This window comes from Zootoca vivipara, chromosome 15, assembly GCF_965207765.1.
Source record: "Zootoca vivipara chromosome 15, rZooViv2.hap1.1, whole genome shotgun sequence".
NCBI classification, from domain to species: Eukaryota; Metazoa; Chordata; class Lepidosauria; order Squamata; family Lacertidae; genus Zootoca; species Zootoca vivipara.
Window position 1 is genome coordinate 2,709,575 of NC_142598.1, and position 15,742 is coordinate 2,725,316.

Sequence of the window (15,742 nt, forward strand, 5' to 3'; positions counted from 1 at the left end):
ACGGGTGGTGGGAGTATTGTGGCATTATATGCCTTGCAACAGTGGCGTTTTTGCTTTCCATTTTAGCTGGGCATGTGCCATATTGACATCATTGCACATGATTCTCCTGTAGTTACCCTACACTTTCTGCAGCCTCGGGTGCTCTCCACTGTCTGCCTTGCATGTTGATGTCTCTGCCTTTTCCCACTCTTCAGGGAATGCGTTAGGATTTCTTGGTGGCTTCCTCCTCCCCCACACCCTACCCGCATCTTCCTGCTTGCATTGTTCCAGGGTGACATGGTCTGCAGGGCCTTGGATTGGTTGCTGCCATGGCAACTGAGGTGGGGTTTCCAAGGCTCCCTGGTTACAGCTTCTGACTGACAAGGAGCCAAGTCAAGGCTAGCTCCATGGCATTCCCTTAAACAGCTGTGTCTACTGCCTCCTTTCCTCCCCTGCCCCTCTATCCTTCCTGTCCCTGTGGGGCCCCCCTCAACTTAGCCTCAAACTGAGACCGTGTGGAATTGGTTTAATTGATGGAATGAATAACTGAATGGGAGAGTTAATCTTCTACATCATCAGAGCCCTGCCTCCAGCTGCAAAGCCAAATCAACCCTGCTGAGCATGAAGTGGTTTTGCTCCAGTGAGTGGGATGGCTTTGGCTTCACTCTGGAAAATCCAAATACAAAAATCTGATTCTGGCCTCTTTTCAGTGATGCCAGACACACCTTTAGAGCTGCTATATCAAACACTTTGAAATAATGGACGCAAAAGTTTCTGGTGTTGGTTCTATGGAGTTTTGCAGTGTCTGATTTAAGCAACTGGATAGAGTTTGTGGGCTATAAAAAGAGGAAAACTCCATGATGCACAGGATATTTTGTACCCCTTCTAAGACCTTGCTGGAACACTACTGGGGACCAGCTACTGTCATCGTATAGCTCTGGATTTACCCCAGGGGAGCTGAGACCAGAATCCAGCTCTGATCTCATTGTAGTGAATGAGTGGTTTTGGATATTTGCCCTGGGTTAACTGAAGCGATCATAGTCCATTGTGACACCAAGTACTCTGGGGAACCATGGCCAAAATTGCAGGGGAAGCAGAACGACCCATCTTTTGGCATCTTGTGTGATATATAAATAAGAAAGAAATGAAACTCAAATTCAGTTTGGCACAGGCAGATGCCTTCCAGCCAACCCTTGGCACTCCTCACATCACACAATAAGGCTCTCTGGGCAGTTCGGGCTCTGTCCTCCAGCAGGGAATGTGGGTGATCAAGCCCTTCTTGAGGTCCTTGTTGAGTACAAAGCAAACTATGGGGTTGACAGCAGCTTGGGCAAAGCTCATCCAAACAGCTGTGGAGAGGTAGCGGTGGGGGATGCTACAGGCTTTGACAAATACCCTCCAGTAGCAGGCCACAATGTAGGGTGACCACAGAACCAAAAAGAGCAAAGTGATGACGTAGAACATCCTGCCTAGCCTCTTCTCAGCCTTGAATTCTTCCATGCCCAGCAAGCGCCGGTTGGCAGCGTGAGCATTCTGCCGGATGCCCAACAAGGTAGGAGGCATGGGGCCGCGGCCAAAGCCAGCAATCCAGTTGGCTGCAGCTTGCCCAGTGGCTCCCGGCCCATGGAACGTCCAGTTTTGGCTGATAGCTGGGACCATCTGGACAGGCTTCATCTTGCGATGGCGGTACTCAAAGAGAAGGAGCTTGATGTAAACCACGTGGGTGGCAAAGATCAGCACAGCCAGCATGAGCATGAAGCCCAGGGTGTCATTGGCTTTGAAGTAGCGGTGCTCAAAGATGCACTGGTCCTCCTCACGGATGAACTTGTAGGTCCCAACGTCGAAGACGGGTGGGAAGGCCATGGCCACGGACAAAGTCCACACCATGCAGATGACAGCCACACATGTCCAGAAGGTCATGCGTTTAGCATAGAAGCGGTGGTGGGCCACAGCCATGTAGCGTGTGACACTGATGCAGAAGAGGAGGAAGGCAGCATGGAAACAGAAGAGGACAGCCATGAAAGCCACAATCTTGCAGCTCAACACACTGTAAGTCCAAGCAGAGCCGTGGCGGATTGAGACGAGGACAAAGGGGAAGCAGACAGCTGAGCGGATCACGTCAGCCAGGCACAGGTCCAGCAGGAAGTAGTAGGGTGCTTTGTGGAGGCCACGCTCTTTCAAGACCAGCAGCGAGAGGGACAGGTTCCCTGCCAGGCTCACACAGATGATGAGGCCCAAGAGCAGCAACTTGGCATAGGTGGAGGCTACGTGGGGCGCTGAGCCATGGGCTTCTTCACTCTCGTTGGCACTGGCCATCTTTAGGTGGGGAAAGGAAGGGGGAAAACTGGCTCAGCGGCGACGTGCCCGGTGATGGCCCATGACCCCAGTGCTAAAGGGGGGCATTGTCTGTGGGGAAAAGGTTGGAGGAAAGGGGAGTAAGGAAGCATTAGTTCATGGTAGCAACACAAACTTTTCCCCCTTTCCCTTTTTTTCTTTTTAAATACTATGTTCTATACGAGGTCCCAAACCTGTCCCAAATACTCTGAACTACAGGTGTTTTGAAATTCAAAGGAGAGATTCCCTTGCTCCACCTCCTGCAAGGAAAGGACAAACATCTATTACTGACTCAATTATTTTTGTCGTGCTAAGGGGACAGATGTCTACACAAACTAGAGAGCCAGGTGAACTCTAGAACACCTTGTGATGTTGCAGAGGATTTGAGGGCTCGTGTTGAATTGTTACAGGAAGCGGCTTCCTGGTCTGCCTGCAGGGTTATATATATTATATTCTTGTCCTCCCCTCCTTTTGAGGAGCTTATCATACATGAGCTTCCTCTTTATTGTTACAACACTCCTATGAGGTAGATGAAACTGGGAGATAGTGACTGGTTGAGCTGGATTTTCACAGTATTCATTTCCTAACTAGCTAGTTCCTGACAATGTGGCCAAATCAAAATGCCCTCGCTCAGGCTGGAGAAACGCATCGTCTTAGACAAGAAATAATTCATCCTTTTCCATTCCCTGCTTCACTGAGCCAGCTTTGGACATGTCAGGGATAGCATCCAATTGGATGGTCTTGGGACAAGTCACTGTCTTCTCAGCCTCCATCTATAAGTTGAGAAGAATTGTGTCTTAACTCACAAGGCTCTTTTGTGAATAATTAAGATAAGAACTATGACAACTTTTTGCATAGTAATACAGTGGTACCTCTACTTACGAATAACTCTACTTATGAATGTTTCTACTTACAAATGGAGCTCCGTCCGCCATCTTGGATGCGGTTTAGATAGGATTTTTTCTACTTACGAATTTTTAGATAGGGTTTCTTCTACTTACGATATTTTTTCTCCCAATGCATTCCAATGTGATTCGACTTACAAATTTTTTCGACTTACAATTGTGTGTTCGGAACGCATTAAATTCGTAAGTAGAGGTACCACTGTACTGTTATATCAGCTGAAGTTGTTTGACTTCCCCTCTAGGGAAGTGATGGGGAACCTGTGCCCCTCCATCTGTAGCTAGTCCCAACTCCATAGCTGTCAAGTTCTCCCTTTTTTAAGGGAAATTCCCTTATGCTGAATAGGCTTCCTCGCGAGAAAAGGGAAAACTTGACAGCTATGCCCAACTCCCATCCTCCCTGACCACTGGAGCTGATGGGAGTTGGAGAGTCTCAAGTCCCATCCGCAGTCTAGAGTGAAATGGCCAACTATTCCAAAGAGCCAAACAGTCTTCAAAACACATAGCTGAGGCTCCCTCAGAAGATGGTAACCTCTCCCTCCTTGTAGGTTTTTAAGAGGTTGGATGGTCATCTGTCATGGATACTTTAGTTGAGATACCTGCATTGCAGGGGGTTGGACTAGATGACCCATGGGTCCCTTCCAACTTCACAATTATACAATTCATAAAACACGCCCAGTGTCAATCAGTCAGTCAAATATTTTTTAATATTGACCCAAAGTCATGGTCACTTCAATATTCTCTATGGGCTGGTGGTGATGCAAAATGAAAAGCCTGGGACAAAGGGGGGCGGGAGAGAAATTGCCACCAGTTCTAGCAGGTCCACACACACAGGCCATATCAAAAGGAGACCTGTGTAACTGGGATCTCTAACAGAATTCCCAGGGTTCTTTGGAAGAAGCCATGACAGTTAAACCGATATGAAAAATAACAAGTTTATAATGTTGATACAACCCCAGAATATTTGCCTTTGTGGTTTACAGATTTGGAAAACATGGCTTAATTTTGGCACAGGCAAGGGAGAGATTGTTTCTACAAAGCTGCTTGGTACATTTTGAGTCACATACAACAGTCAGAGAGTCATAGAAGGAAAGTGCTCTAAGAATGATCTAATGTTTATTGCACTTGCCTGGGAGAGAGTAATCTTTCTAAATTTAGCACTGCAAGTTAAATTTTTATATATATAAATTTTTGATGAGTTTACAATTTAGGGATGAGGACAATTTCAGCTCAAAATGACTAAAAGCAATTTTGTTAGTCAATAATAGCTGCATTCTCAGTGTACCTAAGAATTTTGCTACCTTGTTATCCTACCCAATGAGGTCTTTCATCAAAAGAAGCTCATTTTACAAAGCTAGCAATCCTATGTATACTTAGTGAAATCAGTAAGCAGATTGTGTAGATGTTGAATTACACACACACACAACATCTCAGAACTGTAGAGTTGGAAGAGACCATGAGGATCATCTAGTCCAACCCCCTGAAGTGCAGAAATCTTTCACCCAGCCATGGGCTCGAGCCCATGTCTTTGAGATTAAGAGTCTAATAATAATAATAATAATAATAATAATAATAATAATAATAATAATAATAATAATAATAATAAATTATTTGTACCCCACCCATTTGGCTGGGTGGCTTCCAACAAAATATCAAATCAAATCAAACCTTTACTGCGTTAGCATACAGCCATAGCAAAATAAAAACAATACAAAATGCCAAAGACAAGCAACAAAGCAAAATTCAAGGCGATGTTGCTGGTGTAATAACATTTAAATTACCCTAAGACAATAATGCAAAGATCTAGGTTCCAGCACCAAAAATCTAATATGCAGATATATGTAAAGCATAAAATAGTCCAAAATAGGCTCGGCACATTCAGTTAAAACCAACAAAATATTTAAAATACAATAAAACATCAAACATAATAAACTTCCCTAATCAGGGCTGCCTTCAAATGTCTTCTAAAAGCCAGATAGTTGTTTATTTCCTTGACATCTGGTGGGAAGGCATTCCACAGGGCGTTCCACAGGCCACTACCGAGAAGGCCCTCTGCCTGGTTCCCTGTAACTTGGCTTCTCGCAGCGAGGGAACCGCAGAAGGCCCTCGGTGCTGGACCTCAGTGTCTGGGCTGAACGATGGGGGTAGAGACGCTCCTTCAGGTATACTGGGCCGAGGCCGTTTAGAGCTTTAAAGGTCAGCACCAACACACTGAATTGTGCTCAGAAACAAACTGGGAGCCAATGTAGATCTTTCAAGACCAATGTTAGGTGGTCTTGAAAGGTAGGGTCTTAGCTTGCGTACCAGATGGAGCTGATAAACAGCTGTCCTGGATACAGAATTAACCTGCGCCTCCCAGGCTGCGCACCTGGTCCTTCAGGGGCACAGTTACGCCATTCAGGACCAGGGAGTCCTCCACACCAGCCTGACCCTGTCCCCCAAGAACAGTACTTCTGTCTTGTCAGGATTAACCTCAATCCATTAGCCGCCATCCATCCTCCAACTGCCTCCAGGCACTCGCACAGGGCCTTCACCACCTTCACTGGTTCTGATTTAAGAGAGAGGTAGAGCTGGGTATCATCCGCATGCTCTAGCCCCACACACATTTTCTCCTTAACCACCCTTGCTCTCCACAGCAGGCATCAGGTAAACACGGGTGGCTGTGTACTAAGTAGTGACTTACCAGAGTGTGCCTTTTAACAGTTTGGTAAACCAGTCATGCACTATTTTCCTGCCAAGTGGCCAATATAAATTTAGCATTCCGCTCCTTCCCCAGATGTCTGATCAGCTGTGCTTAAAGCACTCAAACCCAGTCCTCTGGGATTGCCAAGATGAGTAGAGATGTGTAAAGATGCTCTGAGGACTTCCCCTCCACCAACCCAGTTTTTCAGTGGGGAAAAAATGTAATTTGGGGGAACACTGGGGGGAAACTCTTTTAGTTACAGAATGTTTCTGCAACTAGCACAGTTACTTAAACTAAGTGATACAATGAGACATTGAGAAGAATCTCAAATTTGTGAAAGGGTGAAACCCCTTTACTGGCTATTAGTAAATATGTAGCTATACTTTCTTATTTCTTAATTTGCTTATCTTTAACTTTATTTGTATAAATAAATAAATTATACATGCTTTTTTAATGTGAAATATTTGTATGTTCAGTATTCTCTTGATATTGTGCTAAATATATTGTGATATTTAGATTTTTTTTTGAAAAATATGATAAACACTATATTACCTGCCACTTGCTACAGCTCAGCTGCTACCTCAGCTGCTGAACAGGTGGAAATCTGACTCGCTCACACACTCATGCAAAAATACCAGGATACAGTCAACAATCATACTGAGGTACAAATAAGCTATCTCTACACAGCAGGCGTAGACTGGTGTGACTGTTGTTTCCTCTCCTTAGTGAACCAGGGAAACTGTAGTTCTGTGGGAGAATGTTCAAGCACTTTTACTAAACTGCAACGAAGCTCTGATACTTAAAACTGTATTGCAGGATTAGCTCATAGGATTCTGAGGTGCAAAGCCCAGGAGGGGACCTGTGTCTTGAAGGATCCCAGGGAAAGGAGAAGGTGATTTCCCTTATCCCTGTCGTGCTGTGACAGGCGATACAAATAAGGGTACAGAAACCCTGTCAGTGAAATGACCTAGCAAAACTTTAGATGCATGTGTACAACTCACCTGTCACCTTGCCCCAAATCTACTCCCTATACAACATCCCTCCACATGTGCTTGGGCGGATGAGGGGTTTGGGCCTGCTCCAACAGCCATGGCCATCAGAAATTGGATTTAGTGGTGACACGCCCCTGCACAGAGAGGTTTGTCAGTCCCCATCCTACACCTGCTTTAGACAACTACATTCTTAAATGGGCTTGAACATGCTTGCACTTTTCTTAAATTATGACACTTCCATGTTTCATTCATATTCCTATGCTTTCATAGAAATTGAAGGCAACCTTTAGTTTTGTTTTCCTTTATTTTAATCCTACAAATTCTCTTGAGAAAATTCCATTTTTAGAATTGCTCCTGCTTTAAGGGTGTGTACACACAGCAGTATCTCCAAATCTGGGAGAGTTGTCTACAGGATACCTGCCGAAGTCTTCAAAGTGGGCGGAATTGAACTTACACAACAACTTCACAAGCTCATTGAAAAAATCTTGGAGAGAGAGGAGATCCCAGCAGATTTTAGGGATGCCAAAATTATCGATCTCTTTTAAAAAGGTGACAATACAGATTGCGGAAACTATCGTGGCATCTCTTTATTAGCTGCGGCCAGCAAAATTCTTGCAAGGATCTTAGCAAACCATCTAACAATATCCAAGGCTACCCTTCCTGAATCCCAAAATGCTTTTTGACCTTCTAGAGTGATAGTGGACATGATTTTCACCGCTCAACAGCTTCAAGAAAAATGCAGAGAGCAAAACCAACCCCCATATATGGTGTTTATTGACCTGACTAAGGGCTCCGACACAGTAAATTGTAATGCCCTGTCGACTTTCCTTCTGAAAATTGGCTGCCCAGATACCGGTAAATTTGTGAATATCATTCGGCTCCTCCATGATAATATTACAGCAACAATCACAGATAACGATGCCTCTCAAAGTGAACCATTTGCAGTGGAGTCAGGTGTTAAACAGGGTTGTGTTATCATCCCAACTCTATTTCTTATTTTCACTGCCACGATCCTACATTTTGTCAAAGGGAAACTTCCCACCGTAGTAGAAATCATAGACAGTTGTATCTTGGTTTTCGAACAGAATGCGTTCCGGAAGTCCGTTTGACTTCCGAAATGTTCAGAAATCAAGGCACAGCTTCCAATTGGCTGCAGGAATGTGCTGCAGCCAATTGGAAGCCGCGCCGGACATTCAGCTTCCAAGGCAAAGTTCGCAAACAAGAATACCTACTTCCGGGTTTGCGGCTTTCGAGTTCCAAGTTGTTTGTGAACTAAACTGTTTGAAAACCAAGGAAAAAACAGATGGAAAGCTCTTTAATCCGAGTAGGCTTAAAGCAAAGAGTAAGGTTACCCTAACTTCCATCATAGAGCTCCAGTATGCTGATGACAACGTAGCATGTGCACACTCTGAATATGACTTCCAAATATCTTCGCAGAAGCTTACGAAAAGCTCAACATCCAAAAAAAACCACAGTGCTGCACCAGCAAGCACAAAACAACCCCTCTGCAGTGCCACAAATCCAACTCAATGTGTAACGCTGAAAAGTGTTGATCACTTCTCCTACCTAGGCAGTTATCTTTCCACAAGGGCCGACGTTGATGCTGAAATCTAACATCGCCTGAGCTCCGTGAGTGCAGCTTGCTCCTGACTGAAGTGCAGGTGTTTAAGGACTTTCGCAGGGAAACAAAAATGCTTGTTTACAAAGCTATTGTACTACCAACCATACTGTATGCTTGTGAAACATGGACCACTTATAAACGCCATCTCCAACTCCTTAAAAGATTCTATCAACGGTATCTCCGAAAATTTTTACACATCACTTGGGAAGACAAGTGAACTAATGTCAGTGTACTGGAAGAAGCAAAGATCACCAGTGTCACAATGATTCTTCAACATCAACTTCGTTGGACTGGTCATGTTGTGCAGATGCCTGATTATCATCTTCCAAAGAAACTACTCTTCTGAATTTAAAAATTGAAAGCATAATGTTGGTGGTAAACAAAAGGGGTTTAAAGACTCTCTCAAGGCAAATCTAAAAAAAAAAGTAGCATAAAGACTGACAACTGGGAAACACTGGCCTGCGAGCGCTCCAATTGGAGAACAGCCTTTACCAAAGGTGTTGTGGACTTTGAAGACACTCAAACTCAGGGCACAAGGGAGAAACGTGCTAAGAAGAAGGCACATTTGGTAAATCCTCACCATGATCAACTCCCACCCAGAAACCTATGTCCCCACTGTGGAAGGACGTGTGGATCCAGAATTGGTCTCCACAGTCACCTACGGACTCACTGTTAAGACCATATTCATGGAAGACAATCTTACTTGGCTACGAGGGATCACCAAAGAAGAAGGCGACACACAGCAGTTTAAAGTGGATTTGATGAATCCCTGATCTGCATAGCAGTCCACACTAAACCCCAACCCCATTTAATTCTGATTTCCCCATCTGCAGATAATGTGCTAAGGAGAGGAATTCCAACATTATGGGATGGGTTTATAGGTTTGGTGATGTTTTGCTGGTGCCATCTATCACCACAGCCCTCATCACCTGAGCACAAAATAGTCATTTTGTTTTCATCAGCCTAAATGAAAGGATGTGGTGTGCCTAGTTCAACACACTGTTGATGAAGGCAAGGTCACCATAATTTATTTTTATTTAAAAAACAACTGTTTTGTTGCAGAACTGCCTTTGCACAAAACAGCTGTATTAAAAATAAAATGGCCTTTGCATGTACAAAAGGAAGAAGAGGAAAGAAATAGAAAAACACTGTATTTAAATCCTTCTCCCCCAAATCAGTCTTCCCATCCTGACTTGACCATGTGTGGAATGTACTTTTACCATCATCATCACTTTTAATTTGTATGCCGTCTTTCTATCTTACAATACCCAAGGCGGTTTACAAGCTGAAGAAACAAAGAATGTACACCTTATAACAATCTAGTCCAATACAAAAATGTGATAATAAAACATAACTTTAAAATAAACAACTTATATCTAATAAAGTAATATTCAACAATCCATTGGAATAATATAGAATAATATTAAATATCAGCATATAAAAATTAAACAAAAATCCACTCTTAACCATTATAAATATTTTCTAAATAATTATAAATAATTTCTAAACTATAATCAATAAAACAATGGCAATTCACAGCATATAAAATAATACAATACAAATTGAGAAGCAGAGACTGGAGGGTGGGCAAGGCAGGTTTTTCTCTGAGCTGCCCCACAACTTTTTGTGTTTGGAGATCAGAGGCACATGTGCCTCCCACCTGCCTGGCCCCACAGAGGCATTCCTTAGAAGGCTGTTGACTCTGGTTTAAATAGGCTATTTTTCCCACTGTGGAAAATGCTTAAAACTTTGGCGGACTTTTGTTATTGTGCTAATCCATGGACAAAACTACTATTTAAAAAAGGAAATACCTGGGCATGTGCCTATGATGGACCTCAGGTTTCTGGAACTTCTGGAGGTCAGGGAAGTAGTAATTGAGGAGAGGGGTTTATAATGCATAGCATGAATGCAGTGCAGGTGGGAAAATCAAGACAGATCTAAACTGGAAGTGCTCCTGTGTGGATGAAAGTGCCCAAAAGCACACATGGAAAAATCATTTCTGTGCAACCAACCCATGTACACGGCTAACACCCAGCCTACAAAACCCCAGTGCCATACAATGACATGCACCCCATTATATCCTTGAATTACTAACACATCCATGCATACGTGGATGTAAACCCCATTGTACTCAGTAAATGTGTAAAAGATCAAGCTGCAACACAGATTAGAATAGAGCCATGAGACCTCTTCCTCACCTGGGGCAAAGATGGAGGACTTCCTGTTTAGAAAAGAGAAGACTGTCAGGCAGACTAGCACACTGGCATACCCATCTGCTAATATCTAGTACTTTGACTGACAAAACTGTGACTTAGGATCCTAACTAGGCATCCATAAATGGAAGCTACCAACATGAGTTTGACCAAACTGCGGGAGGCAGTGGAAGACAGGAGTGCCTGGCGTGCTCTGGTCCATGGGGTCACGAAGAGTCGGACACGACTAAACGACTAAACAACAAAATGGAAGGGTTCTGCCTAGGGACTGGTGAGATTCAGTGGAGGAACCTGACAGCAGAAGGAGAGTGTGTTTCATCTCATGCTGCTTCAGGAAATCCCTCAATTCCACCCAGCGCAGGTTTTTGAAGGGCACAAGAGGGGAATCTGTGGAAGTCACTTTCCTATCACTATCACTGGTGGGAACAAAACTGCTCTAGCGTCTTGTGAAAACCTAGTTAGGCCCCAAGCCCATGTGTTTTCAAAATGCCATAAATGTGGCTTTTGGGCAATTAAGAGAAACAAACTTTCAGTCCAGTAAAAAGAGAAAGGTCTAGTTTCTACTCACTGAAGTGGAAAACCTATGATAGGGCTCTGCCACTTCAGACTATAAGTGGGGACTGCCATGACTGAATGTTCTTCCATATAACATCTGTCATGGATGCTTTAGTTGAGATTCCTGGATCGCAGGGGCTTGGACTAGAAGACTCTCAGGGTTCCTTCCAACTAGGGCTGACAAATGCCTGGTTTTTATCACCAGTTAAGCATCGCAATAAACTGATACAGTCAAACCTCGGGTCCTGAATGGCTCCGTTTTCAAACGTTTTAGCTCCCGAATGTCGAAAACCCGGAAGTAAATGCTCCGGGTTTTCAAATGTTTTTCAGAAGCTGAACGTCCAATGCAGCTTCTGTTTGAGTGCAGGGAGCTCTTGAAACCAGTTGGAAGCCACGCCTTGGTTGTCAAACGTTTCAGAAGCTGAACAGGCTTCCGGAACGGATTACATTCAACAACCGAGGTTTGACTGTACAGTGGTACCTCACAAGACGAATGCCCCGCAAGACGGATTTTTCGCAAGACGAATGCGTCTTGCGATCTGATGGTGACTCGCAAGACGAATTCATTTTGCGAAAAATTCATCTTGTGAATCGCGGTTTACCATAGGAATGCATTGAAATTTAATTAATGCGTTCCTATGGGCAAAAAAAGAAATTTCAATGCATTCCTATGGGAAACTACGATTCGCCAGATGAATTTTTCGTAAAACGAATCGTGGAACGAATTAAATTCATCTTGCGAGGCACCACTGTGTATCATAACTATATACAGTAGAGGCAAATGGGGGTAATGTTCTGGCAAATGCTACTACTTAACAATCTAGAACTGATACATTTTTACTTACCTTTAATATATTGTTAGGGACGCGGGTGGCGCTGTGGGTTAAACCACAGAGCCTAGGGCTTGTCGATCAGAAGGTCAGCGGTTCGAATCTCTGCAATGGGGCGAGCTCCCGTTGCCCGGTCCCAGCTCCTGCCAACCTAGCAGTTCGAAAGCACTTCAAAGTGCAAGTAGATAAATAGGTACTGCTACAGCGGGAAGGTAAACGGTGTTTCCGTGTGCTGCTCTGGTTCGCCAGAAGCGGCTTTGTCATGCTGGCCACATGACCTGGCAGCTGTAAGCCGGCTCCCTCGACCATAATGCGAGACGAGCGCCGCAACCCCAGAGTCGGTCACGACTGGACCTAATGGTCAGGGGTCCCTTTACCTTAATATATTGTTGCAACTGTTATTTTCTAGTACAGAGGAACAGGGGCAGCAGGAATTATGAGAGAAGTGACAACAGGCTTCATGGTTTTAACCACATCACAATTTTTACATAGCACACACACACATCATGATTTGGAATATATCACCATGTCAAATATTATGAAACCATTACCATGGTGTAGACTTTGAACTGATTTTGGACAATGTCTCGATACGTCGCCCAGCCCTACTTCCAACTCTACATTTCTAAGATTCTATTAAAAGAGTGGAAATGTTGACATAGGAAATGGCCCTCTACCTTGCCTCTTCCCTGACATGCTATTTTTCTATGCATGGAAATTGTTTTTCCTTGGAAGAACATGACATCACATGTTCCCCACCTATAGTCAGAAGTTGCATAATCCAGATACAGGCTTACCATCACCATGAGAACTAGATCAGAACCTGTCCCTTAGCTACAGACAGGCGTGGTGGTGTGAAATTGCCCTCCTACCACCAGCCTTGCTCCAACTGGGCTCGGTGGGTGCACAGGATTGGCTCCCTTGGTGCCCCTGTTGCATCCCAAGCTCAGCAATGGGGGTGCAGGAAGGGGAGCTCCAGGTACAGGACCCATTTAAGTGAAATCATGTATATTGGAAACACCATTGAAAAAGCTTGCAAATACCCCATTCTGCTCCTGCCCCACCTTGCCCCTTTTTTGTAATGTTTTGGGGTCATGTCCGGGTTTGGTGCAATGCACATGAGCATGGTTACACACAGATGAGATACGCCTAAAACAGTCGCTGCCTGTACTGCCTTTAACTGGTCCCCTTCATATATGCCCTAGGGGGCCAAACCACATTTGACACCTTTTAAAAAAAGCAAATAGTATCAACTGAAGGAATGGGAAATGGGATCAGACCAGGTGTAGGTGGGAAAATATAATGCTCCCCACAAACATGTGTTCCTGAGAATAGTCCCTCTTCCAAAGCTTGTATTTGCTTTGTTGGGAATCCCTTGCCACCACCCTAAGCACATATTAACTTTAAAAGATGAATTCTGTTTGAGACCAGCAAAGGAAGAGAAGGGTTTAATTTTTTCCCTTCTCTGGCCCATTAATTATCAGCCCCCCTCCCAGTTGGTGCTATCTGCATATCTATATATATATATATAAATGTAAACCGGGTATGTGTGTTCGTCTCCAATGTTCAATAAAACCGCTTGACCGATAGCGTTCAAATTTTGACACAAAGAGCAAGCCCATACCATTTTCAAAGACAGATGTCACACCTGTGCAACGTAAAAAAAACCAAAACCACGTGTTTCAGAACTCACAAATCATACGAAAGTGCATGCTGGGAGCACAGAGAGATTGCAAACCAGCGCCCTCTAGTGATGGCTACACTGGTACTGCACCTAGGAAAGCTTCCCTCTCCACAGCATCTCGGCTTGGCTTTGCAGACTAGGCCGCTTTGCAGACTAGGCCGAGTGGAGGTAGGGACTTGCCTGGGTGGGGGATGGGGGGGAGGAGGGGGCAGGATAGGTCATGGGTCGGGACAGGGTGGGAGGAGTCACAGGGATGCGCCTGTGTAAACATAACACGTGTAAAACAGGGACTCTGAAGGTGAGGGGAGTCTGAAGGGGGACTCTGAGGCTCCATTTAACAGACTGAGCCACAGCAATGCATGGCAGGGCCAGCTAGTTTTTAAATAAAACAATCCAGGGACATTAGATACAAAGGACATATTTCATGTCACATGTAGTTTGTGTACCAGGATTGGTTCCTGCACAAAATGCCAGAGCATAAACTTCCTTTCCAAAACAGCCCATTGCCCAGATAGTAAATGTTGCTATGCATTTTGAGTCACAGCTATTATATAAGTAAAATATGAGATATTAAACATTAGCAAACTGTTAATAGCCGATGTAACCCTCCAGCTCAGGAGAGGCCCTGACAGAATAAATTAATACAAAAAAAAACATAGAGCAGCTTTCAGGGATGTGTAATAGTGGGAAGGTAGAAAGGTTCAGGCAGTGATTTTTCCTTGGTGAGAATAGGGGTGTTAGAAGCACGTCCTTATTTCCATTTGAAATCTACTCTGCCCAAGGAGGTGAATAAATACCAGCAATATCTGGAAGGCTGAATAGCAGGTGCTGCTGCCGCCAGCTTCATAACCAGAGTTGGACCACTGGAGAGGGAGTCAAGGTTTGTTGGGAAGAGGAAGAGCAATGGCCTCCCTGTGGATGTTTTCTGGTAGGGCTTCTGACATGCAGAAATATGCTGGCGAAACTTTTCCTGGCTCACAAAAGGGGGAAAGCTTCAGCTGCTACATTTCTGCAGATTTAGGGGCACAAGAGTTCTGCCACGAAAAGTAGTAATACTAAAATAAAGAGGGGTGCTCTGGGGACACCTGACGCTGCAGTGTCGCTGAAGATGGTCAGCTATGGTCTTTTATCAGAAATCTGGTGGGAAACTAGAGGAAGTACAATATACATTGAGGAGAGGCATGGAGTAAGTCTTGTTTTAAAAACAAAAACAAAAATTAGAAACGAGCTTAACAATAAAATATGGTGAGGCACGCACTCGGGACTTGGGGCAGATCTAGTGTGCTTCTGCCTTATCTTCAGTGAAGATAGAAAAGCAGGTCACACACAGAGCCAATGTACCCAAACCAAGCCAGTGAAAGGAGCAGCAGCAACATTGGCTATTTCCTCCATTGTTGGTCTACTGCCTGCGTTTTTTATCAGGGTCACAAACTTGACAGAGAGCAGAGAGAGCCTGTGAGAGAAGAAGGCTGAGGAAGGGGTGCTCCCTGCTTCCTCTTACTACCCTTCCTCTTCTAAGCTCGCCTACTGAGTTCCTGCCTCTCTCCACCTGCCCAGCAAGGACTGAGGTATTTGGGGAGAAGTTTCGTTGGACGTTTTTGGTGTTGTTACTGATATTAACTAATATTACTGATATCAACTTTTTGTCTCTTTATTTTCATGTGGAAATTGTTCACTTTGGTTATGTAGTTTTTAATGTGTTTCATTTATTTTTATGACTGCTTTGCTTTATTTGTAATTATGTAAATCTTTTCATATTGTAAGCCGCCTTGAGAGCATTGTTTTAACTGTGGAAAGGCGGCATACAATCGACCATAACATCCTTCTGGACCGTCTAGAGGGGTTGGGAGCTGGGGGCACAGTGGTTCCGGCTCCTTCCTCCTGGGCTGTGTCCAGAAAGTGGTGGTGGGGGATGAGTGTTCAGACCCCTGGGCTCTCACTTGTGGGGT

General features: G+C 44.3%; 1 protein-coding gene across 5 annotated transcripts in view; it reads right to left on the minus strand.

The window, feature by feature from the left end:
* Positions 1-1,135: 1,135 nt before the first annotated feature.
* Positions 1,136-15,742, minus strand: part of GPR173 (G protein-coupled receptor 173) — a 44,373-nt gene continuing 29,766 nt past the window's right edge. For 4 of the 5 annotated variants that reach the window (XM_088658437.1, XM_088658435.1, XM_060268977.2 and 1 more), the window contains exon 2: positions 1,136-2,385. In XM_088658437.1, coding sequence (XP_088514563.1) covers positions 1,183-2,295 — 1,113 coding nt within the window. In that variant the 5' untranslated portion in view covers positions 2,296-2,385 and the 3' untranslated portion in view covers positions 1,136-1,182. Of the gene's footprint in view, positions 2,386-10,709; positions 10,733-15,742 lie in introns of all 5 variants that reach the window. The other variant, XM_088658436.1, reaches the window with a different exon arrangement.